Source organism: Ostrinia nubilalis, chromosome 12 (assembly GCF_963855985.1).
Source record: "Ostrinia nubilalis chromosome 12, ilOstNubi1.1, whole genome shotgun sequence".
In the NCBI taxonomy this organism is placed as follows: Eukaryota; Metazoa; Arthropoda; class Insecta; order Lepidoptera; family Crambidae; genus Ostrinia; species Ostrinia nubilalis.
In genome coordinates this window covers 11,268,075-11,294,876 of record NC_087099.1, presented here as the reverse complement: position 1 = coordinate 11,294,876, position 26,802 = coordinate 11,268,075, and the positions used below count along the sequence as shown (strand labels likewise).

Genomic DNA, 26,802 nt, shown 5'->3' with positions numbered 1-26,802 from the left:
CATGCTTCTTCTTCTAATCATGTTGATAGCAATACCATTTTTGTTAGACTTAAGGTAGCCTTTCGAACTAAGCGTCACAGACGCAGCGTCTTTAGCTTTGGTCTTGTGCCACCAACCGCGCGTCACTAACTCGCTTCCAAAGGCTACCTTTAAGACGAAAGCTAAAGACGCTGCGTCTGTGAGGCTTAGTTCGAAAGGCTACCTTTGTACTTTAGGGCCGGTTTCAGCAGTTCCCGTAAATTTTCAGATAGATATCTGACATAACGGTTTAAAAGTATTGATTGCTGATTGCTGGTTACCGGTAATGTTATCAAACGGGTGTTATTAAGATCAAATACATATCGCAGTTTATCTCGTAGATAAGATCCTTATTCTATTAGGGATTTTATCTGTAAGTGGTAAGGTCCTGAAACTACAACAAGCCTTGTAAGCTTGAGTGATGGTGAAATGTTTACTCGCATTCAAAGGAAACTTGTGACATTATTTTTGACTAGCTTTCCGCCCGCGGCTTCGCCCGCGTGGAATTTTGTCTGTCACAGAAAAACTTTATCGCGCGCGTCCCTGTTTCAAAAACCGGGATAAAAACTATCCTATGTTCTTTCCCGGGACTCAAACTATCTCTATGCCAAATTTCATCAAAATCGGTTGCGAGGTTTAAGCGGGAAAGCGTAACAGACAGACAGACAGACAGACAGACAGACAGACAGAGTTACTTTCGCATTTATAATATTAGTTGGGATTTTCATTACTTGAATAGAATGAGCTTTCAAATGATCAGTATTCACAGTAAACTTTCAGTTATTATAAGTACGAGTAAAAAGAAAAACAATTCTTTAGTTGACTGACACTGAATAGGTAAATTAACTTTGCCCTAACATGATACTTCCTATACAATAGCCGGGCCCTTCCTAGATTATCAATTATTCACAAGGATTACTAAGGAATCGCGTGTATGTGATGTAATTTGTACCGGATGATGAATCGCGGGCCAGGTGAGGTCACGTTCCCAGGCCCGACGGATGGTGATGGATCATCCGCAGCTTTGTCCCGCGACAAATTCGGGCCAGTTTTTTGATGCATTCGCCGACAAAAACTGTTATGACAACTATATTGTGGGAAATGGAACGCGGAACATCGCGAATTAATACAGATGAGATATTGAGAACTGTAATATTCTCCGGGTCTGTCTTTGATTGCTGATAAACCGGAATCCACTTTACATGTCAGCATCTAAAAATAAAGTTCTAAACCGTTCTCACTTATAATTTGTGGTTACAGTGCATGTCGAGTATTCCGTTCCGTTACACGGAGCGCTGGAGGCGGGTCAGTGGCTCGCACCACTCCCACCGGCAACTACAGTTACAGACACAAAACGTCGTCGCTATACAATTCAATATATTTCGGAGTAATTTGATGTTCATTAAAGAAACCCTGGGACCGTGAACCAGAACACAATGGTTGAATGGCCATTTGTTGTTGCCGTTGAAAGGCACAATAAAAATTCTGAAGTAGTTACTCACGCGGCAGTTAGGCGTACTTACGAAACCAAATTCGTCGTCGTTTGATGGAGGAGGTCGTTCCGATCGGCGCGCGATTGGAGCGTTAGCGCTGGAACATGATTGTTGCGGATTCGTTTGATGTTATCAGATTATAAAGGTGGACTTACCTTGTTGGCTGTTTTTTCTGGTGGTTTTTTTCTCCTTCATCCAAGGGTACTCGGGGACGTTGAGGCCGCCGCCGGGGGAGGGCAGGTCGGGCGCGTAGCCCGGCGGCGTGTGCTGTGGGCTCAGCTCGCCGCCGCCCAGCTGCGGCAGCGCCGTCATGAACTCCGCCATGGACGGCTGGCTGTTGATGAAGCCGGTCTCGGTGCATGTCTCCAGCATGGCGTGCGGCGCGCCCGCCGTGACCGCCGCCAGCCAGAAGCCGTTGCCGTGCTCCATGCGCGCGTGCTCGGGCCCCGGCGCCGGCCCCATCGGCGGCGTGTTCCTCGTCTTCACCGCGAACTCCTCCTCCATCTCATCGCGCACCCCCATGCCAACTCTCGATTGCTTCCCTCTCACCGCGGGGAACTCTTCGCATTTTATTTTGCGCACAAGCAGGTTACTGTCGAGCGGCAGCGCGGCGGTGTTGCATATCTCTTGCATCGCTGCCGGAGTGCGCACCCTCCTTCCAAGCCGCGATCATTCACGTGACGAATTCGGTCTCCGTTTCGCACCATGCGTCAACATTTTCGTTTACACATCTCGGTTTATCGGACGATGACTTTGAAATACGGTTGCGCCGGATCCCGATTCGTAGTCATGTTATCTGAAAGAGAGAATGGAACGTTTGAGTCGGCAGTTTGGCGGCCAGCGTTAATTCATTACGGAATGACTTAATCATCCCGGAGTCGAGTCGAATTGAAAGGCGCCAAATTAAACGTAACGGGAGAAGGTTGTCTGGTGGTTATTCCGCAATTATTCGCGAATGTTTGACATTACCGCGGCTTTGTGTTGAATAATTTGACTGCCTAACATCGTGATGAACCCGCAAATAATGAGCGCTCCAAATTGTTTATTGTAATTTAGCGGGCATCGTGGAGTGTACAGCACGTGACGACGGCTCAACAATGAAGTTATTAAAATTGGGCTCCACTGAATAATGATGGAGTAATGACTGCTAGAGGACCTTCAAATATAATCCCTATTGTCTGATGTAAATTGTAGCGATATATTTTTATTGACATTCGTTAAACATTTGGAATGATGCCTATTTCTGTTCATAGTAAAATAATGTAGAGATAAGCATTTACAGCTCTACACATATGTATAGAATCATCCGTTCATAACAAGTTTCGTTACTACTTCTTGCAAAGCTTAAAAATTTCATTGCGTAACTTTTATAAGTTGATATTTCTCTCCTCGCTTCTTCGATTACAATACTTTATGATTTCGTATAAATTTTATTTGAAGCACCATGGGTCGTGAACGTGTGGTATCATTCAAACTGCCTGCAACTGGTGGACCATACGCACTAAGACCGCAGTTCGAACGGACCCCAACGCCCGAAACGAGATGTAAACTCGAAAATGCTCGCGATACCCGTTCTGTGGTACCACGCCGCAGCAGCTGAATGTCAATTAAAATTCAAACCGCGTTCGAAATACGATTTTTTCCACTGGAATTTGCGGCGCGGCAGGGAGAAATGGCGGGAACGCGCGCCTTTTTTGTTTTATTTTATTTTTCGAAAATGGAACGGCTGGCGGTTAAACCTATTTTAATGCGTATGGGTTGGTCTGTGTTTTGAATTAAAATGTTCCGTCTGCACCCTACACTGACGGACAATGAAACGTAATTTCCTTTTATATTGTTATGCGGGCTCGGATATTCTTTGTGATGTTATGTAAGTTAAATAGGCACTAAGTATATGCCTAAATTTTTATTAGTATTGTTTTAACTTGTACTTTTTGAGTACGAAAACAACAATAGTTAAAATATTTTTATTTAATGTTAACTTTGAAAAAATATTTTATGGAAATGTATTGCGTATTTACATATTCTGTACATCAAGTCAAGTTCAAGTGAGGTTTCCCCATCTTTTCTCTGCAGGATGCCAGTTTCACTTGGCGTTAGAGGCGCCCCTGCGGGATCCCTTTAAAAACGCATAAAACGCGAACACTGCCTACTTATGAATTTGTTTATGGCCCTATTTTAAGACGTTGTGTATTGCGAATCTGGCTTACGGAATAGGAGTATTCCTAATTTAACGCTCTTAAATCTTTATTGATACTGTGAGAGGGTATTGCAATTTCAATTTTCTAAAATGATTTCACTTAATATTCTAATATTTAAAACTGTTACTGAAAGCCGTTGAAGTTGTAAATGTTGTGATTATGCATCGCAGAATGTTTTATATTGTTTATAATGTTTAATGCATTAGTAGTTAAAGGCTACTTTAATGCTGGGTTGCACCATCTTACTTTACCTTTAACAAAAGTCCAAAAATCTCTCAAACTCCATACAAAAAACATCGGTTACCGTTATAGTTACCGTCAAAGTTAGGTGGTGTAACTCAGTCCTAATATTCCTTTCACAGAGTCCACTGCTGGGCCTGAGACCTACATAATATTGCATAAGGTAGGTAAGTTAAATGTAAAAAAATACAGTTCAGCGACTGAAAGTTTCGCCCATGTGAGCGAGGCCGAACCCAAAGAAATTCCAGTCCATGTACAGACACGATACATAACGAAACATCTGCGTGCGGGAGCCGCTCAAACCAGTGGTTAGGGACCAATTTGCTGCCCGTAACAATTTCCTCTTCTGGGAATCGAATGGCGTGCGCCCGGATGCCGCCCACAACATAAATACACGCTATGTAGCTGTGTTGTGTATGTACACAACACACTCACCCGCAAATACATAATCAACTTACTCACACACATAACATGGGAATATGTACAGTCAGCGTCAAATAATTAGTGACACCTAAAGTGGCTGAAAAAAAGTTGATAACACATCCTTATCTTATATAGCTTTGTTTAGTTTGGGATTAGAGGCTTAGTTTAAAAAGTCCAAAGATATTTTTAATTATTATTATTATATTTTTTATTATGGAAATCATTGGGGGAGGCCTATGTTCAGCAGTGGACGTCTTATGACTGAAATAATGATGATGATTATTCCATTGTAACAAAGACGTGTTGCGAACTTTTTGGCTAGTTTGTGTGTCACGAGCTATTTGGCGCTGACTGTACCTACACGTAAATACAGGTTCGAAGACACGCACATTCACGATGTGCGTGTGCACTTGTTAGCAACATTGTTAGTGTGTTGGTGCGTTCGGAAAATTGTTTCAATTATGGCATTACATTATTTAGGAAGCTGGTTTGCAGTTGTTAAAGTCCGGTTAAGGTAATTTGTGATTGACTGTTTAAGATGCGTAGGATGAAGGCTCAGGGTATGAATTACGCAGCATCGTGTTATTACGAGTATGAAGAAAAACTTAAGTACTTCTAAAGTGATTATCCAGAACTATTTGATAATTTTGTTCAGTAATAGCCTTTGCCATGTTTAAATTCATATACGAAAACAAGGATACAAATAACTAAAATAAATATGTAGATATGTACGAGTAGTAGAGTGTAGAGTTCAACCAATAAAATTGACAAATCACTTAAAAATAAACAACTGATACTGGATTGTAGTAAGAGAAAAAGAACTTAACATTATTTGGTAAACATTAAAAACAAAATATAAAGCACATGAAAAAGTTATACTAAGTTCCTGCTGCTTGTGTTACTTTATTACAAAATATCAATGATGTTGTTAAAATTATTGATGGTTACTACATGCTTCTTGATATTTCGTAGCTTGAATAAGGAGGTTAAAAAAAACTCATAAACTTACTCTCATAGTCGCATCTCTCAATTAATTACTCTTCTGCCATAGTAATGCGAACATTCGTATTCCGAACTTCTAGTTGAGATTTCATCACGAATTCTAATTAATCCTTACCCACTAATTTCCTCATTGTCACTTAGCGCGGTTCATCCTGAATGCTAAGTGGGGCAGCATGGACAGCTTTATGTGGAGATAAACTTAGATTCAAATTTTCAAATGCTGGTTGATTTTTCTCTGATGAATATCTTAAAATGTTTTCTCAACAAACTTAAGTGAGTAACATGCAAGAAGTATGCTCGCAAATAAAAACGATTTAATTTGAAGCAGCTTAACGAAAAATTTAATATGAGTGGTTGGGTATTACAGAGTCCCAGGATTATCCTAGATCTCTGAAAACGAATTTATTTTTCAATTAATTTAGAATGATACGAATAAGTATGAGTAATAGAATGTAACACCCAGAAAAGGTTTGTTTATATAATGTAATTTACTTTTAGTAGTTGATGATCTAAATAAAAATAAGAATCAAGATTTTTTTTTTGTATAAGACCCTTTTTTTTTATTTTACTAAAAACTTTTCCTTTATCTTCATACTGTAGGACGTTAATAAAGTTCCTACTTCATACAGTAAATAGAAAGACAACAGATAACATCGTAACTTCCAGTCCATTCTTTATTCACACCCAATAAAGGCAGACAATGGGCATGTCGTCCGCACGCATAGTTAGTGCTGTGATAGGATCATGTCATACAGTTGATACAGTGTCATAGGAAGCGGCCGCCATTAGCCATTCTCACGCGAGCGCCTGCGCATCTGAACCACGAGAATTATAGTGGCATTTCATAGAGTCGTAGCCACGATAGCCGAATGGTGAATGGGTCGGACTGGCCGACTCGAGATCTGAGGAACGCGGGTTCGAATCCCACCGCCGCTCGACTATTGTGGTGAGCTCACTCGTAACACAAGCATATTTTAGCTTATCATGAGGATCTAACGGGAATATTAGTAATTTGTGCAATACTAATTGCTAATAATCTAAAAAAAATGCCCGTGTGGTGCAAAGCTACCTATAAGCTATAAGAATACTGACGTTCTTTGGTCACGTCTCTAGAAATGAGAACTCGATGGAGAGACTGGTAGGACTGGTTCAAGGCCAGGTGGAAGGCAAGAGAGCACGCGGTCGATCGCCAATCCGCTGGATAGTGGATAGATGCCATCACAAAGGCCACTGAGTCCACCATCGTCCAGTGTACTAGCGACGCCTCTAACCGTCAGAAATGGAAGCACATCGCCAGGAGAGCTACCCTCGGAGATGACATCACCCCACCAATTACCTCATCAGCGCAACCACGACCACTCTGACAAGAGTGCCCGACTAAGAAGAAGAAGAGGTGCAAATCAGAATAGAATAGAACACCTACTCTACTCGTAGACGTCGTAAGAGGAGACTAAGGGACATCTGACCCTTCTGGTCAGAGCGGAGACTGAATTTGCATTTGGTAAATTAGAGAGGGTCGTGCTTCTGCAATGGAGACCAAACTACCAGATATTATTGATGACCTATATCTTCTAAATTATTTCGTTGCAGGTTCAGTTTAACTTTCCCCTGGGAATAACTCAGCCTTCACTTGGTTTTTATTGGCTATCAAGCTCTAGTTTTTGGCTACAGAAGTTGCAAGAGCAGCAGGTGGGAATAGTCCTGGTCATGAGATATTACAGGTTTAGAATAAAAATCATGATGTTATTATTTCTTTGAGGCAAAAATCAGCGAGTGGTTACATACATCAACTTTAAATGTAACATACCTACATAGAATTTGATGAAAAATACCTAATTGATAATATAGTTATGCTGCAGGTAGGCAAGTTAAGTATCTTCTATTAACATCACTCGCGTGATGAAGAATAGCACAACAAGAATGAATGAAGTTATGTAAGCGTGTGTTCTTACGTCACGCCTTTGATTAATAAGGCTATTTTAGAAGTTACACGTGTGAAAAGGAATTACCTAGGTAATTTCTGACGTAAGTCTCTAACAATAGGTAAGATCACTGACGATTTTATAGAAGTTAGGGTTTCCTACTGAAACTTGTAATGTAAATAGTCATAATACGACTGGCTCACGCGAATTTTAAAAAGAAGAATCATCATCATTCATCATTTCAGCCATAGGACGTCCACTGCTGAACATAGGCCTCCCCCAATGCTTTCCAAGTTGATCGATTCAATCGATGCAGGCCGCTACCAATCGATCAAAAAGAAGAATATTCCTCGTAAAATATTTTAATCTTATAGAAACTTAATTAATGAATATTTTATTTAGGAATGAATATTTCTTAGGTTCCGTCCGATGTGTGTTGCCAGTGATGGTATACGGATCTGAGACGTGGTCGCTTACTATGGGCCTCATAAGAAGGCTCAAGGTCACCCAAAGGGCGATGGAGCGGGCTATGCTCGGAGTTTCCCTGCGTGATCGAATCAGAAATGAGGAGATCCACAGGAGAACCAAAGTAACCGACATAGCTCGCAGAATTGCTAAAATCAAGTGGCCGTGGGCGGGGCACATAGCTCGTAGAGACGATGGCCGTTGGAGCAGGAAAGTTCTCGAGTGGCGACCACGGGCTGGAAGACGTAGCGTGGGCAGGCCTCCTACTAGGTGGACCGACGATCTGGTAAAGGTCGCGGGAAGAGCCTGGATGCGGGCAGCGCAGGACCGTTCATTGTGGAAAACCTTGGGGGAGGCCTTTGTCCAGCAGTGGACGTCATTTGGCTGAAACGACGACAACGACGACATTTTATTTAGTAAAACAAGTTGAAAATAGATCACAATGTGGATGTAACCTTGTAATGTGCTGTCAATATTTATCAAATTTAGGAAAAAACATTAAAAACACAAATTTAAGTTAAAATTGAGGAAATGCTAACTGAATTACAGGAATTATAATTAACTTATAACCACAACACATAAATTTTTAAGAACATAAATAATTATCGATAGTTTCATAGGTACAAATATTTACCTATAACAAAGCAGTTAGATATTACCTGATACAAATACCTTAAAAATATAATGCGAAAATTTTACCAGTCTACTATGAAAACTGTCGGTCCGTGAACCACTCTTTATGCAAAGTGAATGCAAGATCGGATGCCAATAAAAACTGGCAACACTTGGTGAAATCGTCGATCCGCTAAACGCAGATGCAAATGTTGCCAGTGCATTAGAAATTTCCTCATAACACCAGGTAAGATGCGTTTTGTGTCGGTGAATTAACTTTCTATTACCAGAGGCCACGTTTTCTTCTAATCAAACCAACTGACACGTCCGCGGTGAGTTTTTGCATGGACTAGCTGCTGGAATTAATTTGATTTTTTGTTTGTAACTTATTTTCTTTGGAGGCAAAAAGTTTTTACAATATTCTTAGGTTCCGTCCAATTTTGGAATATTAGGGTCACTCACACACGGGTTTGTCTGTTAGTCACAGTAAAGCATAGATAAACATGATACAAAAACTAGATATACCCTAGAAGGAAGTGTTTTGAAAAGATTTTTTTAATACTTTAAGTAGGTACTAAGTTCAAAGTAGAAGATAATAGTGACTCAATCTGTGACCTTTGTGCAATTGATGATTATTTTTACAAGATAGATAAGGTTATCTGTCAATGGAACCGCAATCAGTTGGAAGAAATCCCAAAAGAACTGCTCACAATACATTCACAAATTCACAAGACATGAGTCAAGCAAAGCAAATAAGGTTATCAGTACGTGTATCGTATTGTAGCCCTATCTATTGGTGGTGTTCTGCGCAAGCCGTGCGTCATAATTTCGGCAGTAAACGTCATACGTTACCAGCCCCGGCTGAGATTGTTGATGGATCGCTAGGGGGTTGGAGGATCTTATGGTTTGGGAGAGCAAATTGAAATTAACATCAATTGCGGCTTATAAACCGTTGTTCAGCTTCGCGAATAAACTGGTATTATTTAAACTTTTGCTAGTGTGAAAATCCAAAAAAAAAAAACTTTTTAAATTAATCTGATCATACTAAAAGTGAATGAGATGATTAAGAATCAATTGATGGCAACAATTACTTTAGAGAGTTGCGCAATTTCGATAAAAATTATACTGATAGATATTGTAAGATGGTTAGGTTATAGGTTGCCCGATCTTGGTTATGTAAAATTTGTAACACAATGAAAAAAGTAGGTATGGTAATTTACATTTGATGTAGAGTTAGTGTTAGTACTTTACTACCGACGAATATCAAAAATATTAACACCGCCGCTTTTGAAAATGCAACTCAGTACCAAAACAAAACTTGCCACTCACTGACAGAATCATTTGTGTCACAGAAGTGGCACTGTCGGTGATCCATCACGAAGGGGTGAAGCTTTGAGTAAGCACTGTCATACCGTCTGTAAGAGAAAATGCGATCGACAAACAAAATTGATATCGTTCTTTGTATCTTGTAAATTTATTTGATGCTACACGAGCAACTGGGGCTTGAACCTAAATAAATTTTCAAAATTAATGGTATCGAGATTGATTTGTTGAATCTTAGTAGCAATATTTACACCTACAATTAGAAGGCAGATGCGGATTACAAGCATGATGATATTTAAGGTCAAGTTAAGTGGATCCTGAACTCCTGGTAAAGTTTCAGAGTCAGTATTTGACATGTTTATGAAATATGTTTAATGCTATCTACATTATTACAAGGATGTTAATAAGATGTTAGTACCTAATTTATTACCGATGATTTATCTTCTATTCAAGACCTGTTAAACCAAAAGTCAGCTAGCCAAAGACTAATATTAAGACTATTATGAGCAAGTAATGATTCAGGCCTTTAGTGTTAATTTTACTTTATTGTACTAACGTTTCAATGGAAGACATCATAGTAACAGCAATTTGTTTCACTATTTTGATGAATTAATAATACCTATTATTATTTTATGAGTATCTGTATTTATTTGATTGATATAATAAGAGCAGCAAAGTGTGTCACAAAGGCAGCGAGATTGACAGCGGTGATGGATCACTGAAGGGGTACAACACTTCCAAAAGGTACGTCCACAGCATATCAAACTATGCAATTTTGTCGCAAAATAGCATCTATTTCCACTATATTAAGATGCTGCAACGTTAAGCTTGATACGCTCTATTATGGTGAAAGCTTAATCCGTCGTGTTTGCTTTTAGTTCTTGACAAACAATGAGGTGGTATGATGAAGTATTGATTAATTGATACAAAAAGAAAGTAATTTTATTATGTGTGCCTCTAAATAAAATAACAACGTGGGAAACCTGAAGACAAAATAACAAGAGGATCTTGCCCCTTGGACAATGTAACATTCGTGACAGATTCGATTTCGTGATCGCTTCGTTAAGTCTTCTAAGCGAGAAAAATATGAAAAGTATCATGTAGAGTGGATTAGGAAGGGCGTATACTTTGATTTGCAGTGAAAGATCACTTATAAATCCGACAAAGAGATCGAAGTTAAATTCCTTAAAGACCAACCTGGATAAGGGCAGCGCAGGACCGGTCGTTATCGAAAGCCTTGGGGGAGGCCTTTGTCCAGCAGTGGACGTCATTTGGCTGAAACGAACGAACGAAGATCTCTCTATTGAAGTAACCAAAAACATAACAAACTAACAAAACATGGAGCGAGAAACATTCTCATAGAAACATTTCACACACTCGTGACAACATAGTAGAATGGCAGTAATATTGTGGCTCAGTTTGTGACCCAATTTTCTCGCATTTGCATAAAAAGAGAAGATCTAGCGGTATATGAAACGAGTTTGTAGAATATGTGATAAAACAGTCGCTACCTATAATATGTGGTGTAAAAGTACATATTTCACCTTTTAGGATGTACTTGGCGAGGCGTTATGTGATCAATTCTACAGTTTTGCATGAATCAAGGAACGTATCTTAAGGTCCTGATTTTATGGGGAAGCATCTTTCCATTAGGTACTTTTCTACTAAGCCGTATTTTTACCACTTCGGAGATGGGGTTTTTTAAATAAAGTTTCAGTTTATACGTCTTAGTTTTGAGTACCTAGTCACCATGTACTCGTAAATTGGTAACGTAAAAACGTTTGGTAGGTACATCTCTACATTTGGCTATGGAGATTTTAACTTGTTTATACCAGTGTGTTATATTGTGTTTATCTACGTAATAAACTTTAGTATATGTACAATTATATCTGAGTTTCACAATTCAACGCAGTCAGTTAAAAAAAATCTGAAATTTTATATCAACTACCATCAAGCTCTACATCATGCTGAATTATCTTTAGCTACCGCCGTTTTTGCCGCAAGCAAGTTTGCAGTTCAGGCACGAATTCCTCTCAAGTTCTATTTACTTAGTGTATCGTGGCACATGGTAGTACATAGCATGCATGAGTATGAGGCTCTCGGTGGGCGTGTCTGGGCGAACGACGCCCCACGCGGGAGGCGGGCCCGCGCTACAGACAACTTGATATTGAAATATTTAATCTAGAAATAGTTAAGTAATAACCTATCATATACAGCACAGTAATACCATGAAAGCATCGTAATGGTGTGTCGATTTCGTGGAATGATACACTCTATTTAGTAAAAGGCTTGTATCACTTGTATCGTGAAAATGGGATGAGTATCGAAAAGACTTGAGTCCCAATAAATAAACTAATGAAAATGTAAAAACCTGTTTTTACTGAGTACCTTACACAAAATAATCATAGTTAGTTTGTGAAGATCAAAGGTGTGGGTCTCTATAAACTGGATAGACATCCTCTTTGCACACCATACAATACTTACTGACAATGAAACGGCACGATTTACGCAGCCTTGTTGCCAGAAAACGATAAATTCCAGACAACTCGGATAATAACAAGGCGTTCTTAATTAACTAAGGTAAAAAGTATCGCAAAAATTGGTGTAGATACGGCCAGTTATGATAAAATTCTCAATTGAAATCCGTGGACTACGATAAAATGTAAAACCACGTAGCTGTTGAGTTCAGTGTTTTTATAGATTTATTTTTGTATTGAAGAAAATACAAAGATGATCGTGTATCGTGGATACACATGTAGAACATAAAAACCAGTCACTAGAGAGGTTTTAATCCTACAAAAAATTACGGATTTTATATTGAGACTTTATTTATTCCAGAATTAAATTAATTTACTCAAACAACTCTTTGAATAACAGAAATAATAGATTTGTCTACCAATCAAGTTTCTTATTAATTATTTAAGTTAATAGTCAATATTGATACGTAAAAACAATGCAAAGTTTGCTATGCATATTTCCTTAGGGTTTATCGTTTCCATTTCAGGATTTTATAGCCTTAAGGTCGCTTCAGCCAGCCAAATGACGTCCACAGCTGGACAAAGGCCTTATAGGTACACATAGATATTTTATAGCTTTTTTTCATTCTGAACCAAAATGCTAGATAAGTTAGGCTCAGTTCTTGCTTGAAGAAAGGTGTGTACCTAATGTTAAGTATTGTAAGTTTAAGATTTGGGAGATTATTGAACTATTTTATTAGATTTGGAAAATTACCTTGATATTGAAAATCAAGGTACCTTATTGATGCCTATACAGCAGTATTATAGCAATAATGAGTGTCGATTTAATGTTTCGTATGCTCCACGGGGAGAAAGGGGTAAATAACAAATACCTTTTAGAGTGCCTCGACAACTAACGATTGGTCTTCCCTTTATTGTGTGTTGTGTTTGTAAAGTTCCTAGGTAGTTTTAATTTGTTATTAGATAGGTACAATATGTGCGGTCTATTATTTACTTTAAAGTAAGGCGATTGCGGTCAAATATCCGCCTTGTCTTGCATAAAAAAAGTTTGTGAGTAAGTAGCTAGTAAGATGACCAAAATGACATCAAATGAAAAGTATAATGTAGGTACTTAATAATTTTTAGTTTTGTTAGCGTTGGGCAATAAAATTGTATGTCAGTTTATAGATTTCCTGCTTTATAAAATTTAGTTATTATGATGTACCTAAACTAGTAGCGTAATTTAACATTTATTTAGCCCACATTGATCAAATCAATTTTCTTCAACACAAAGTTAGCGGATACTGTTGTGGGGATAACGGGGATATACCATTTATTTTGTATGAAAAATATTGGACTATTAAAGTGCAGATTAAACTTAATAAATTATTTTCATGCCTTAGAAACTATATTTAATTTCCTTTGTAAGTAGGTGACATTAATACATAATTCTCTAATTAATAACCTAACCATTTAAATTTATATTTAACACAAACCACTTACAAGTTCCCAACAAATAAGTATTTAAAATGGAAATACTATTGTTATCACCAAGTTATAAAAATAACTGTAAGTAACTTACTCAAACACACATTGTCACAGTTGCACCGTTACACAGCACGGTACAGTCAACATCAATCGAGTCATCGACAACTTATCACAACACTGCACTTGCACCACTCAACTACAGTTTCCAAAATCACCCTACAGTCCAGGTCCAAAATCAAACACTAAGCACCACGCGGGAAGGTCAGCAAAAAATCATCAATAGAAAAATGTTATCAGTGCTACTATCGGAATGTCAGTGTGGCGTGGCGACTGTCAACTGTCTACTAAACGAATCGTCACTGCTCGTTTGCCGCCATGCCCACTTCTACACACTGGTCAGAGGAATAACGTCGTAACTCCGAAATAACAACATCACACTCCCAACACTATTGTAACCACATACGACTCATTTCATAAAACTCGTGCTACGAGTTCAGACCGTTCCCCTTCAAGCTATGCACCTACTAAATGCATTCTCTTTACTCTTCACACCACCGCGCAAGTTTATGTTTCATCTCTCTCGTTTGACGTTTCCAAGTTTTTAGTTTTAAATTAGCGATTTGCAAAGCTGCACTCGATTTTTGGTAATGAAAATTGATTTATCGGTGGCCAATATTTTTCTTTATTTCAGGATATTTTTTCACGAAATTTCGTCGAAGAATAAGCTTGATATTCGATCTCGAAACAAATCGTGACTGTGGCCGGATAGCGCCGTCTCAGTCGCACGAGTATTTCTTGTTTGTTTCACGTTGCGCTATTGGGCCAATAGCATTTACGGAGCAACCCACCTTACGGCGTATAAACTACCGTAGAATATTGTGCTCTATCGCTTGTGAATAAAGTTTAACTTTTTAGCATTTAATTCGAAGTTACCGGCGTTTGTCACGCAAGAGTTCTAATTTTAAATCAAGTGTAGGCGGGGCTCCCGTGTCAGAGCTTTTATATTGAAAAACGAAATGTCTTTAAAGAAACCTGTTTTGAGAAACTTAAGCCTTTTGTGTTTAGAGGCTTTAAGTTTAGCGTCGGAGGCGAGTTACGTCTTTCTTCGGCGGGAGCGCTTCGTGCCAGCATCACTGAAATAAAGTAAAAAAGTTTAGAGTAACCGGCATGTCGGTATTTTCCTTTTGTTGCTCGATTTTTGTTTTGTGAACGGGACATTGCATGAGAAATGCAATGCAACAATATGGCGGCGTATTCATCTGTACGTATGCAGTTTTCATGGCATATTGAGACTGGCGGAGTGGTCCAAGCGAACAGTTCCGTTATAAAATGTCACTTAGCTTGTGAAGTATCTCATGCCATCACTTTGAGATAGGAAAAAGAAGACAAAGAAAAGTATTCGTATCATAAGCTATTTTTTAAAAGTTATTTACCACAAATTATCTGAAAATCTACATGAAATAACATTGTCTCAAAAATCCTCTTTAAGATCTTTTTGCGAAAATAAGGCATTTTCTCAAAATGTTTTTTACCTATCATATTATTATTCACTTTTCTCATAATACACTTTTGGGACTTGGGTCATACAAATGGCCGTACTAACACAAAAGCCCCCATTTATGGGAACCTTTAGGTTCGGACTGTTGTCACTGTGCCACAAGTCGAATTTTCACAATTTCGTAACTCTCATATTCCTATCTACTCATTCATTGAAAATTTTTCTCTATCATGAAAAGGTGTCAATATATCAGGAGTAACATATTTCTTAAATACTTCATGAAGTGTGACGAATTTACCATCTTAATATTTCCTGTGACGAGTTCTGTGGCAAATCGACAAGGTTCCGAGATGGTTGTCGTCTGCGTGGTGTCTCAGGCGGGTGAACTCATTAGGGCGGTCGGTCAAGGCCTCGGTCGCTGCGGTGGGTGGCCGGCTTAATTACCCCGATTCGGTACTCTTTTCTCGTATACGACTGGAGATATTGACGGTTTTGAAAATATTGTACGACAGTATGATGACAGCGTTTTGTTTTGGTTTAAAGGTGGTTAGAGTTAAAAACCTTCTCAATAAAGGTTTAAAAAAGGTCCTGTAAAAGTAATGACCAGAAAGCTTGGGAAGGGCTGACCACTTCCTGCTTTTAGTGTTCAGGAATTTCTGGATAAAAAATTTGCATGTTAATGTATTTTAGCAGAATAGTGCACTATGTATTTACAACCTATTCCTTGCAAATAAATGTCTTTGTCTTTGTCTATGGGTAGATAATTATTTTCTTCTTAGGTTTTGGTGAATAGAAGAATATTGTCTTGTTATCTTACTTCTCGTTGCTTTAATTTTGGGGTTGCCCACTGGAAACTGAAAAAGTAACCAATGAACAGCTAGTACCAGCACAGTCAGTCTGAAAAAGCTATTTTACTCTCTTAGGTACTTGTCCCGGCACTTTAGGTACTTACATCGGCGACGAGGAATTATTTTGGATCCAGTTAGTGACAAATTTTAAAACTACTACTTGGGTGTACCAAGACTACCAAGTAGTTTTTCGTTTAATTCGTAACTTTTTGTTTAATATAGATTTTAAGAAAATAAAAATAAACAAAATAATGTTCTAGTTAAAAAGAGTGTTTTCCATTTTTATTCTTAGGAATAGGCGGTTATTTATAATAATGTTGAATATTCATCCTTACTTAAGAGAATAATTAAATGCGTTAAAAACTTACTTAAGTATTCCACAACCGGCAATCTGTGGCCATCAGCTATTCAAAACTCGTTCCATCCATTAGGTATGGCTACAGCTAAAATGTTAAGTCTAGATAATAACACGTCTACAAATGGGGCGAATCATCCGTCACTTGTGGCATAATTTCTTAAAATGCACTTTTTTCAATATTGTGTACGTGGTCATAATAAACAAGGGTCTAGATGCATTAATGCTGTTGAAGACCTGTATTTACATTTTTCAGGGCTTCAGTCATCAAGGAATAATGCTTGGTGTGATCAGATAGCCAAGTTCAGTGAGTCCTCTGTTAGAATTGCCCTGAGGAAAGTCGAATGTACAGGAGAAATGGAGACAAATTGTGAAATCTATGACTTTCATAAAGAACTTAACTGAAGAAGAGAGGCTTTTAGTATTGAAAAAACGACGATGACGACGAATTTATCTATGTGGTGCGCCGATAGTGCACGCAAGTTACTGGGCAGTGTCTCATAAAATGTCACACGTCATTTATCAAAAAAGATTTAAATCCAGCAAAATAGGCATAAAAGTAATAGAAAGTATAAAGATTGTTACGATATTTTTAAACACAAGTTTCGATATTTTGTGTAATTTTTACTGCTTATTGTAAAACTTGAAATCATCTACTCTACATTTCATAGGATTTTTGTATTTGCTTATTGTAAAACTTGAAATAATTTTGTTTCTTTACTGTAACAGTTCAAAGAAACAAAAATAACCGCTTATTTTCTAGAACACTCAAGGCAAATAGTATTTGTATGTGCATTGGTAATCACAGAGTGTGTGATTAATGTTCAGATCGCGATGGAAACGTTGTTAATTAGCGGTTATCAGGCGCTAATACTCTGTAATTATCCGTAATAAAATAGTAGGTACATACAGCCTACGGAGTGTGAAACGATAATATTGCTATTACATGTACTGAGGTCGGTTAAGTGTTCAGTCAGAAAAAGTTATCAATTTCCTGCTTTGAGGAGCTGCACGCGTTTTGTTTCGCTAATGACGTGTTTGTGTTTATTAATTGATAATTATCTGTACCACAATTTTGGATAATGAGGGCCAAAAGATGTTTAGAATGTCCTTCTCTGTCGCCTTTTTCTTTGTGGCATTTATTTTATGTATACTTTGTTACATAAAAATAAAATATCACAATAAATAAATTGTTCCAACTACATTTTTCTTACCAATTAAGTGGTCAAGCTAGCCATTACAGAGATTGCAGTACAAGTGCTACGGTGACTAGATGATGGATGAACTTTAAATACACTACGTTTAAGTCTCACTCTACCAGGAGTATACTAAATATTGTGGCGTAAATAATAGCCTACCACCGAAGTAACAAAACCCCAAGTAGTCATGTACCCGAAATTTAAGAAGTTTCAAGTATGTTTTTTTTAATTTGCGATGTGGTGGCATACGAAACCATGTAATATCCGTGAGGAACCCTAAATTGTTACATACACTACTCACTTCAGTAAACGCCCAAAAACGCACAACAGTAATAACTGAATGAACGCATAATTTAGTACCATTTTGGTACTCAGAAGGCATGGTACAAAAAGTCCAAAAAGTCCACTGGCATATCCAATGAGCCCCGCAGAACGTCCAAAATAAAAGGTTGATATGATTACAGTGCGTCTCGATAAACCGTAATTTGGGCCGACATGTGCGAGAGGGTTGACTCTCATTAGTGTCAGATGCTCGGACCGTCTGTCAACTGTTCAACAGTCGTCAACCCTGGAGCCTATGGCATAACTCAACCCTTTCGTTGCTCGTATAACATATTCATACTCTCTCGTCTTTTTGCCAGTTTATTTATTTTTACGCGCATACGTATAACTGTACTTTGGATTGAATCGGAAACTTTTTAGGTTCATAGTACCTATATGATAGAGTTAATTAATATCTCTACTAGTCTGACTATATGAAATCAGCAGCAGCCCAGGACTACAAAACTTCCACAATAGGTATCTTTGTTTTTCCACCTCTAATCCTTGTTAATATTATTTTACTAATCATAGCTGTATCGATCATATAAATTCCGTTCTACCTCAAGATAGCTATCACTTTTGCAACCCATCGATTGTCCAGACATTCGACATAATGATAATAAGAACGTGTATTGCCACAGAAATGTAAGTAGGTATGTACATGGTATGTCAAACTACAAATGGTTATGGTTGCGATTGATGCTGAGTTGCATGAAGGACAACAAGCTGGTTATGAAGGAGGCAACTAGAGGAGTTATCTTGATAAGTAATTTTTTTCCAGTGTTGCGTAAATTCTGGGCTGATATTTTCTACTAGCCTTTAATATATTTAAGCCTAACCCTTAGGACAACTGGTTCCATGGTATTTCGAAGTCAAGGTGCGCAATTATGTCCTCATACGTGTTGACACGATCTATCACGCTGCATCTGTCAAGGTGACATTTGCTAATAGGCCTCAGTGATGGGATGATGGACTTTTAATTAAAAGTTAAATGTTGATTAACCCATTAAATTTTTTTTTGCAATGTTGTAAATATTAAATGTAATTTAGCTCCAATTTAATGTGTATCAGAAGTTAAACGTCCTGTTTTGTATTAAACTGTTACTCTTTTTGTAGTTAAGAAGTTCAAATCACACTTTCATTCGTACCTATTACGTATGAATTGTTTGAATGGCCGTTTCAGACCTTTCTTTGGCTTTAAAGATTGTCTCTACGACATTGTACTGTCGCCAGTTGTATACTTTACATAGTTCACATTTTTATTGCAGCAGAAAAATTAAACTTTTTTGTTGTAAAGTCGCTCTTAATACAGTGGCATAATATGTAACAGCGTTTCGCTTGATGCGCTGTAGTCGCATCATACATAGCAGATGTATCTTTAGTCATCAGTCAACACAACGGTACATTTATTTCGCTCCATTTATAATTCCGGTTGATATTTCCCCTCGGAAGGCTCTAATTAGGTGGTTTCCTTTAGATTTGCCCCACCTGTCGGCGTACCTGGCTCTGACGTACCTATCGCCGCTTCGACTAAAATTAATTACACAAATTGATTAATACTTCTCCGGTGCCGAAACTTAATTACGACCTAAAATTATTTTGCAACTTTTTGTAGGTGAGACTGTAGCGAAAACTAACTCGGTCGGAATGATTTTTAACCCCAACTTGGTATTAAATTGTGGAGTCATCTAATTGTTAATTATTAAATTAATCAAAAGGTTATTTGAAAGAAAAAGGTCATGCATGCATTCATTCACTCTCTGGTTAAATACAATACTTGAAACTAAAATGATAATGGTTTAACTTCGCAGATAGATGAGAATTTCTGCGATTTTTTTTTGTTACTTGCTAGATGGAGGCATCTGTTTTTGAAGTTTTGATATTTTCTTGTAGGGTCAGTAATATGTAATAAGTACTAATTATAAATTAAATAAGTAAGATGCCTTGATTAAACCTCGTCATCATTCGGCATTGGATATATTTTGTTGATTTATTTAATTTAAATTTGAATGTAAACTACCTAACCTAAACTAATATGATCCCAATGTGATTGAAATAAATAATTATTAATTAATTTAATTGTGTGAAAGACTCATGTCTAAAAATAATAAGTCAAAGACTGTCGTGAGCCATTTCTATGAATCAGTTGCCAATAACTTACACAAACACTGATAAGCCGTTTCACTTATCAAATTGTTGACTGACACCCGATTCCTTTACAAGTCGGCTCCATTAAACATTTAAGGCCGGTCGTCAGTTCACTGCACTTGCTTGGTTTTTGTACCGTCAGGCACCCGCTTATTTGCCATCATTAATCATCACTCCCAGCGCTGGACCGCGCACAAATTGGGAGAATAACCCTTTTTTCTGGAGCGAAACAGGACGGAGCGTGGCGATCGTGGCCGTCGATGTATTCAAAACGATCGCATACCTATATTAACTTTTAAAAAAAATAAAACCGACTTCAAATGCGTGAACACAAAAAAAAACTAAAAATTAAAAATATTGCGTATAAAAAAGTTCATCCCCAATTTTCCACCCTTGGGGGTGAAATATTTTCTTCAAATTCGCATGAAACCACCCTTTTGATAATACCTATTCAACAAAAAAATAATCGTTCAAATTGATTTATAATCGGCGGAGATATTGCGTATAAAAAAGTTCATCCCCAATTTTCCACCCTTGGGGGTTGTTTTTTCTATTATTAAATTTAAATGGGACCACCCTTGAGGTATTACCTATACGCCGAAAAAAGATTTGTTCAAATCGGTTCATAATTGGCGGAGTTATCGCGTAACAAACATAGAAAAAAAAAAAAAAAAAAAAACATACGGGTCGAATTGAGAACCTCCTCCTTTTTTTTGAAGTCGGTTGAAAATCGACTAATAAAGATATTTTTTTTACGAATAAAATTAGTCTTTCTTTATACTCGAAGTTGGTTAGATCGATTTGATGCTAATTTTATTAAAACTAACGGGTAAAAGTATTTCATTTACCTACCCATTATGAAATTGTCATTTGCTACCAACAGGATTCAAACCCACTTGGTATTGTAGTTATCTACGGGAATCACTCAGTAGTAGTAGTAGTAATGCTTTTTAAAAGCCTATTTCCAAATAAAATGAGTTTGATGAGTTTTTTTTAGTAGTAGAGCTATCAAGAGGTTGTGGTTTACTCACCTTAAAAATGTATTGATGTAAACAAAAGTAATAAACACTAGGGAAAAAAACGTCACTTGTGTGACGTAATACATGCGATGATCGAGCATTTTATCAACTTTTGTAAACATAAAAACCAAGTTAATTTAAAGAAATCATTGAACATCATATGTACTTAATATGGTATAACACGGTTTCTGTGAGACTCTACTTCATTATGAGTTGGCATCTTCTGTAGTTTTTATCTCTTTCACTCCATTCAAGCTCTTGTAATCAGTGAGAGAGATTAACTGAGTCAAATTGAAATCCTCATACAGAATAAGCCCCCATATGCACAGTCGACAGCACAACATACATTTTTGTTGCAAAATCGCCTCTATTACAACTACAAAAAATGCCAGTGTTTAGCTTGAACTGAGGTCATCTATACTAATATTATAAATGCGAAAGTAACTCTGTCTGTCTGTCCGTCTGTCTGTCTGCCACGCTTTCACGCCTAAATCACTGAAGCGATTTTGATTAAATTTGGCATAGAGATAGTTTGAGTCCCGGGAAAAGACATAGGATATTATAGTTTTTATCCCGGTTTTTGAAACAGGATCGCGCGCGATAAGGTTTTTCTGTGACAGACAAAATTCCACACGGGCGAGGCCGCGGGCGAAAAGCTAGTTGTACAATAAACAGCGGTCATCGTATAATTTTCACGATGCGATATTCAAATTACAGTGTCGGCGCTTTTTGCATGATACGTATCAGGTGTTGCCGAGAACGTTTCCAAGTACGAATTTATCAGATTTTCAAGTCGCAGAAATAATTACATGATGTAAGGTTTGTATCTTTTCTTGTATCTGAGCACTCAGTGAAGATTGCATCAATGTTATTACAGTGTTAATTTGTTTATTTACGTAACAGTAAATCTTACCCTGCATTCATTTTTGTTTAAAGATGATAGAGTGACAATCAGTGATTCTAGGTCAAACAATTTATTTTATGCACTGAGTTTCAGTTTAGGAAAAACTATGAATTGACTTTTACTTTTTTGTCTGTGATCATGAAAACTTTGAATGCTGGGCCCGTACGTAATGTGAAAATTATAAATAACTTGAAAAAAACGAACTGCCTAAGGCGGGAATTGAACCCACGACCTTCCGCTTGCCGGGCGACTGCTCTTCCTACTGAGCTACTTAGACACTACGTAATGTATTAGCATTATGAGTAAAGGTAAAAGAAAACTCATGCATGTTAATACGAAGATGGCAAATATTGATGAAAGTTCGTGGTCAAAATTTATAAGTACCTTTAGCCTAACTGCAAAAAAACTGGTCTGTCACTATTGATGCCACCTGTATTCGTCAACTGCTCAGGGATTTTCAGTTCTTCGCTATTCTGATTACAATATGCACTTTCGAAAGCTCTAATAAAAAATGCAAAGTACGTCTTACTGACTTCTCGACCGTGATAGGGGCGCGAGTTTGAGAGCAACAAAAGACGAAGGTCATATCGAACACGGGTACACGGTTCGCATGTTTGTAGTTTATTAGAAGCTATTTTTGGATTGTAGGCCTTTATTTTACTTTTAAAAGTATTTCAAGACTTGTGTCACGATATTCCAAAGGTCTAAGGCCTCTGTTGTAAAAGGTGATGTTAAAACTATTAATTATGTAGAGCTCAACCTATTATTTCACAGATGGTGATCAACTTTACTAACTTTAATTTGGCTAGTTTCTAATGAAAGATACGAAATTGAATAAACCAATACAATACTAAAACTACTGGGTAAGTTAACATAACATAACCAAAATCTTCTTTCAAATTATGGTGTACAAATCCAATAAGAAATTGTATATTTCAATACTCAATAGTTTATTGGTTCCATAATGTTTACAAAAGGTGTTATTGGTAAGGTAAGATACTATTATGGACCCTGTCGGACACTGCATTTTAGAAGAGAGGAAGATTTTTAGATTTATTGCATTAATTATTCAATGATTATTAATTATCAAATTTATTTTTAATTTTTATTTGTATGTAATAACTAATTCTAATTTGAGGAGTATCTTTAAGTAGGATTACACTCAGAATCTTATCAGCCTGTTTCACAACTCAACTAAGACTAAGGACATACCAATTTAGACACAACTTTCGCAGTTTCCCAACACTCCGTCTGGACACGTTCCTAAGGTGTCACAGCTTGACTGTCTTGACAGCCCTGGAGAGTGTCAAAGAAAAATTGCAGCGGAATGATCAGCGAGCGGGGCGCGGGGCGGCAACAGATGCGGTGCATTGCCGGCGCGCCACCTCTGTCGGGTGACAGGGGCGCACTTGGGAGTTTGGAGTCTTGCAGTATGGATTTAATTTTATGTCAATGACAGTACTAAAATTCAATAAGATAGTACTGGAATGCGGGATTCAAAAGTTTCAATTACTTAATTGTAATTTTCATTCGTCATCAGGTTATGTGGTCGGCATTGTAGGAAAATTAGTCTGTTTAAAAAAAATACCAGATGAAAATTTAGGACTTCGTCTAAACTTCCTACGCTGCTGGCTAGATAGGCGGAGAGGTCTGATGTTCACATATTTTTTAGCCGCCTCTTACGACAACATCCACTTGAAGACTGGGGGTAGTTCTATTAATAATTCTAGTGCTGATCAGTGCAGAGAAAAGTGCAATTAAAGTTGATATAAAGATTTTGTCTATCGCTGTCGAGCCATTTTAGGAATATGATTTCTATGAAATCAAACAAAAGGAGGAATAATACAAACACTAACGACACTGCTATACTTACATATGTGAAGTGTTCAACAAAATGTCATCATACTAGAGCAGTTACATATTATTTATTCTAGCAAGATAACAGAAATCTCACCTTTACTAAAACTACATCCCCAAATGCGACCCTGGCAAAAAGCGCGAGGGAGCGCCGATGACAAAATACAAATTTTATTTTATTAAATTCAAAAAAGCCTCCAATGATTGATAGGAGCGGGCCCTCCGGTATAACTGCATAACTCTTGCTACTCAATAAAATGGATCATTGATCCCGTCGCGCTCGACAGTTCACGCAAACAGTATGGCGATGTCAGATGTACAGAGTTTGAATAGAAGTAAAAAAGTTGCAAGCACGGTCTTGTAATGACCCAAATTATGGAAAACACGGGCTTGTATTAATTATAATCTCACGCAGGATATTTGTAATGATGTGTGCCTAGAAGATGTCCAATATCTACTCGTGTATTTTATGGGCTTGTAGGTTAGGTTCGGAAATCCTTAGGAGAAGACTTTGTCCAGCAGTAGACGTGATTTGGCTGAAACCAACGAAGGTTAGCTTTATGATATTTGCGTAAACAAACGTAGACAGAAAGTTCCATGTCGGGATTCAAATACTGTTTGTGCTAGTTCAGTTCTTAAATGGTTCATCTTATAACTTCTGATGCTATCTATAGGAATCATTCTTATAAGACAATGTCTAAAGTCTGATCATAATACAAATGGATTGTATATCAGTCAGTGCACTGTGATTTTATGTAGGTTATTATTATTTTTTCAGGCCAATCACGTTATAAAAAATATTTTCCAAAAAGGGTTTTTTTCGATCATTTAAAACACTGGATAAGCTATGAAATGTAGCTGCAATTAAAATTCTCGTTAAACACATTGCCCTAATTGTGTCCGTAAACAACCCCGAATCCTGGACCCGCGGCTGACCGCGCCAAGATATATCAGCGACAAGTGTCGCGACACGTTCACAAGAACGCTATAATGGCCCTGCATAAAATATAGGAGTGATCCACTTGGTACGAAGGGTTTGCACCAAAATATAGCTGGCATCAGATAAAAAAAAATTGGTTAAAATTGTACCATAACAACAAGTTACAAAAAATTAAATGACTTCATCAATGGTAAGCAAAAATTTTGCATTTTAGCGTTATGAAATGGATTTCCTAACCTGCATTTTGATTTAGCAAAAGAAAGAAAAGCTCAAAAAAATGTAATTGAAACGGTAAGAGCTCTACATACCTAGTTAATTATTGAAATACAAGTATGTAGCTCTGAGTCGCTATTGCAACAATTAGCTCTAAGCTTTCGGACCATTACATTGTTTAACAATTTGAAGTATTTCTGTACACTTCTGGTACTTAAATTTTGTTTCAAACAGGCCTAGGACAATAACAAAAATGTGTCTGTTATAAAAACGAAATAACTGCAGTTAAAATAGCGGGCCCCAAGTGGAACCATCTAAAACACCTTTAGCGCCGTCCGCACTCGGTTAGGGCAGCGTTACACAGTTAATTTAAAATTCTCATTCGTATAAATAAGGAGGGTGCCGCTTGCGTTTTATGGCGATGTGCGGATGCAGTGTTCTGTTGCGGTGGAGAACGTATTTTAATATCGTTAATTAGGTGTGGCGCTTTACTCGTGTACAACGGCCTTAAACGCTGCTGTAATGTTTGTAATGTATGGCTGGACGTAAATTAAAAAGGCAATAAAAGTAAATATTGTTCTTGATATTGAAATGAATGAGAGCAACTTTTTTGATGTTGAAAAGCTCTGCACGAGAAGAGCTTGGAAAATTTAACTTACTGAATTATACAATAGTAATGACTGATTTATTTAAGTAGAAGTATTGTTTAAAAATAGTCTTATTTTAAAAGATAGCGACGGCTCTATCTTGTCTAAATTTTAAATTCGAATATTTCAATATTAAGATCTTAGTGCAAATTCTTATTTGAGTGTAATTTCATAATTATATTACAAGATGTTAGCTTGAGTATTATTTATTTAAAGATTACTGGCCATTGTAGTATTGATTATTCTGATTGTAAAGTGTTTCATCCAATTTGCTCGATTGAAAAAACAAAAATCCAAGACATGGCGGCAAACAAACTTGTCGCCACGAAATGGAGCGAAACTTTCTTACTAATTAATTTAATCCCTTTGAGCCCTACCCCATTAGCCTAATTGAACTGCGGTGTACATGTCAATTCTTTGGTTTGGCTCACCCAAGTGTTACAGACGAAATTCAACTTTAAATTATGAGGCTAGAGTTTACATTGAATTGGCAAAACGCAAATAAAGTTGCGCCAATGTTAATGATATGAGGGGCACACTTTGTTCCGTTTTGCATAAGTGTTAGTAGAGGAGACCTAATAGGTTTTTAACAAATTAGCTTTTTAATTATAATTGTAAAGTTGTAATTGTAAAATTTTACATGGATTCCAAATTTTCTTTTAAGAGAATTTGTGATGAAGCCATAAAAATTCTTACTATAATTTATCAATTTAATGTACCTACACTACTTAACAAAAAGTTAATGGATGGCTTAGTAAACAAACAAAACAACTAAAACTTAGTTTCCCATGATTAAGTAAATAACTACTTACGAGTTTAATAACTCCATTTATAAGGAAAAATAAGTGAAATGTTTATGTTTTCGTCATTAGAGTGGTGTCAATATTGAGACATAAGGCCATTAGGGAATCCTCAGTAAACATCGAACTGCTTACTCAAAAGATAGATCAACCGAAGAAACAAAATTGTTCGGGTGTTGCCAACAACGACCTACAATTTCCTTGCATTTCAAACACCCTGAAAACTGTAAAATTCGAATTTTAAAGCCTCGATAGTCGAAATCTCAAAGCCTCAGTCATTATTTAGTAAGGTAAAATCAAAATCAAAAATATTTTATTAAATTTTGACCACTGGTGGCACTTATGAACGTCAAATATAGTAAAACAATAGGTACTTAACCGGCAATTTTCTTTTTTCGGAAGTTCCCTCA

The 26,802-nt window shown here is 37.2% G+C and overlaps 2 protein-coding genes across 2 annotated transcripts in view; both read right to left on the bottom strand.

Moving 5' to 3' along the window:
- Positions 1-8,333, bottom strand: part of LOC135076942 (testin) — a 110,796-nt gene extending 102,463 nt beyond the window's left edge. Inside the window, exon 1 of the mRNA XM_063971462.1 lies at positions 8,324-8,333. The gene's annotated coding sequence lies outside the window, so the exon portion shown is untranslated. The remainder of the gene's footprint in view (positions 1-8,323) is intronic.
- Positions 1-13,975, bottom strand: part of LOC135076943 (homeotic protein proboscipedia) — a 69,937-nt gene extending 55,962 nt beyond the window's left edge. Inside the window, exons 1-2 of the mRNA XM_063971464.1 lie at positions 13,738-13,975; positions 1,667-2,307 (exon numbers count right to left, since the gene is read on the bottom strand). Coding sequence (XP_063827534.1) covers positions 1,667-2,144 — 478 coding nt within the window. The 5' untranslated portion in view covers positions 2,145-2,307; positions 13,738-13,975. The remainder of the gene's footprint in view (positions 1-1,666; positions 2,308-13,737) is intronic.
- Positions 13,976-26,802: the final 12,827 nt, after the last annotated feature.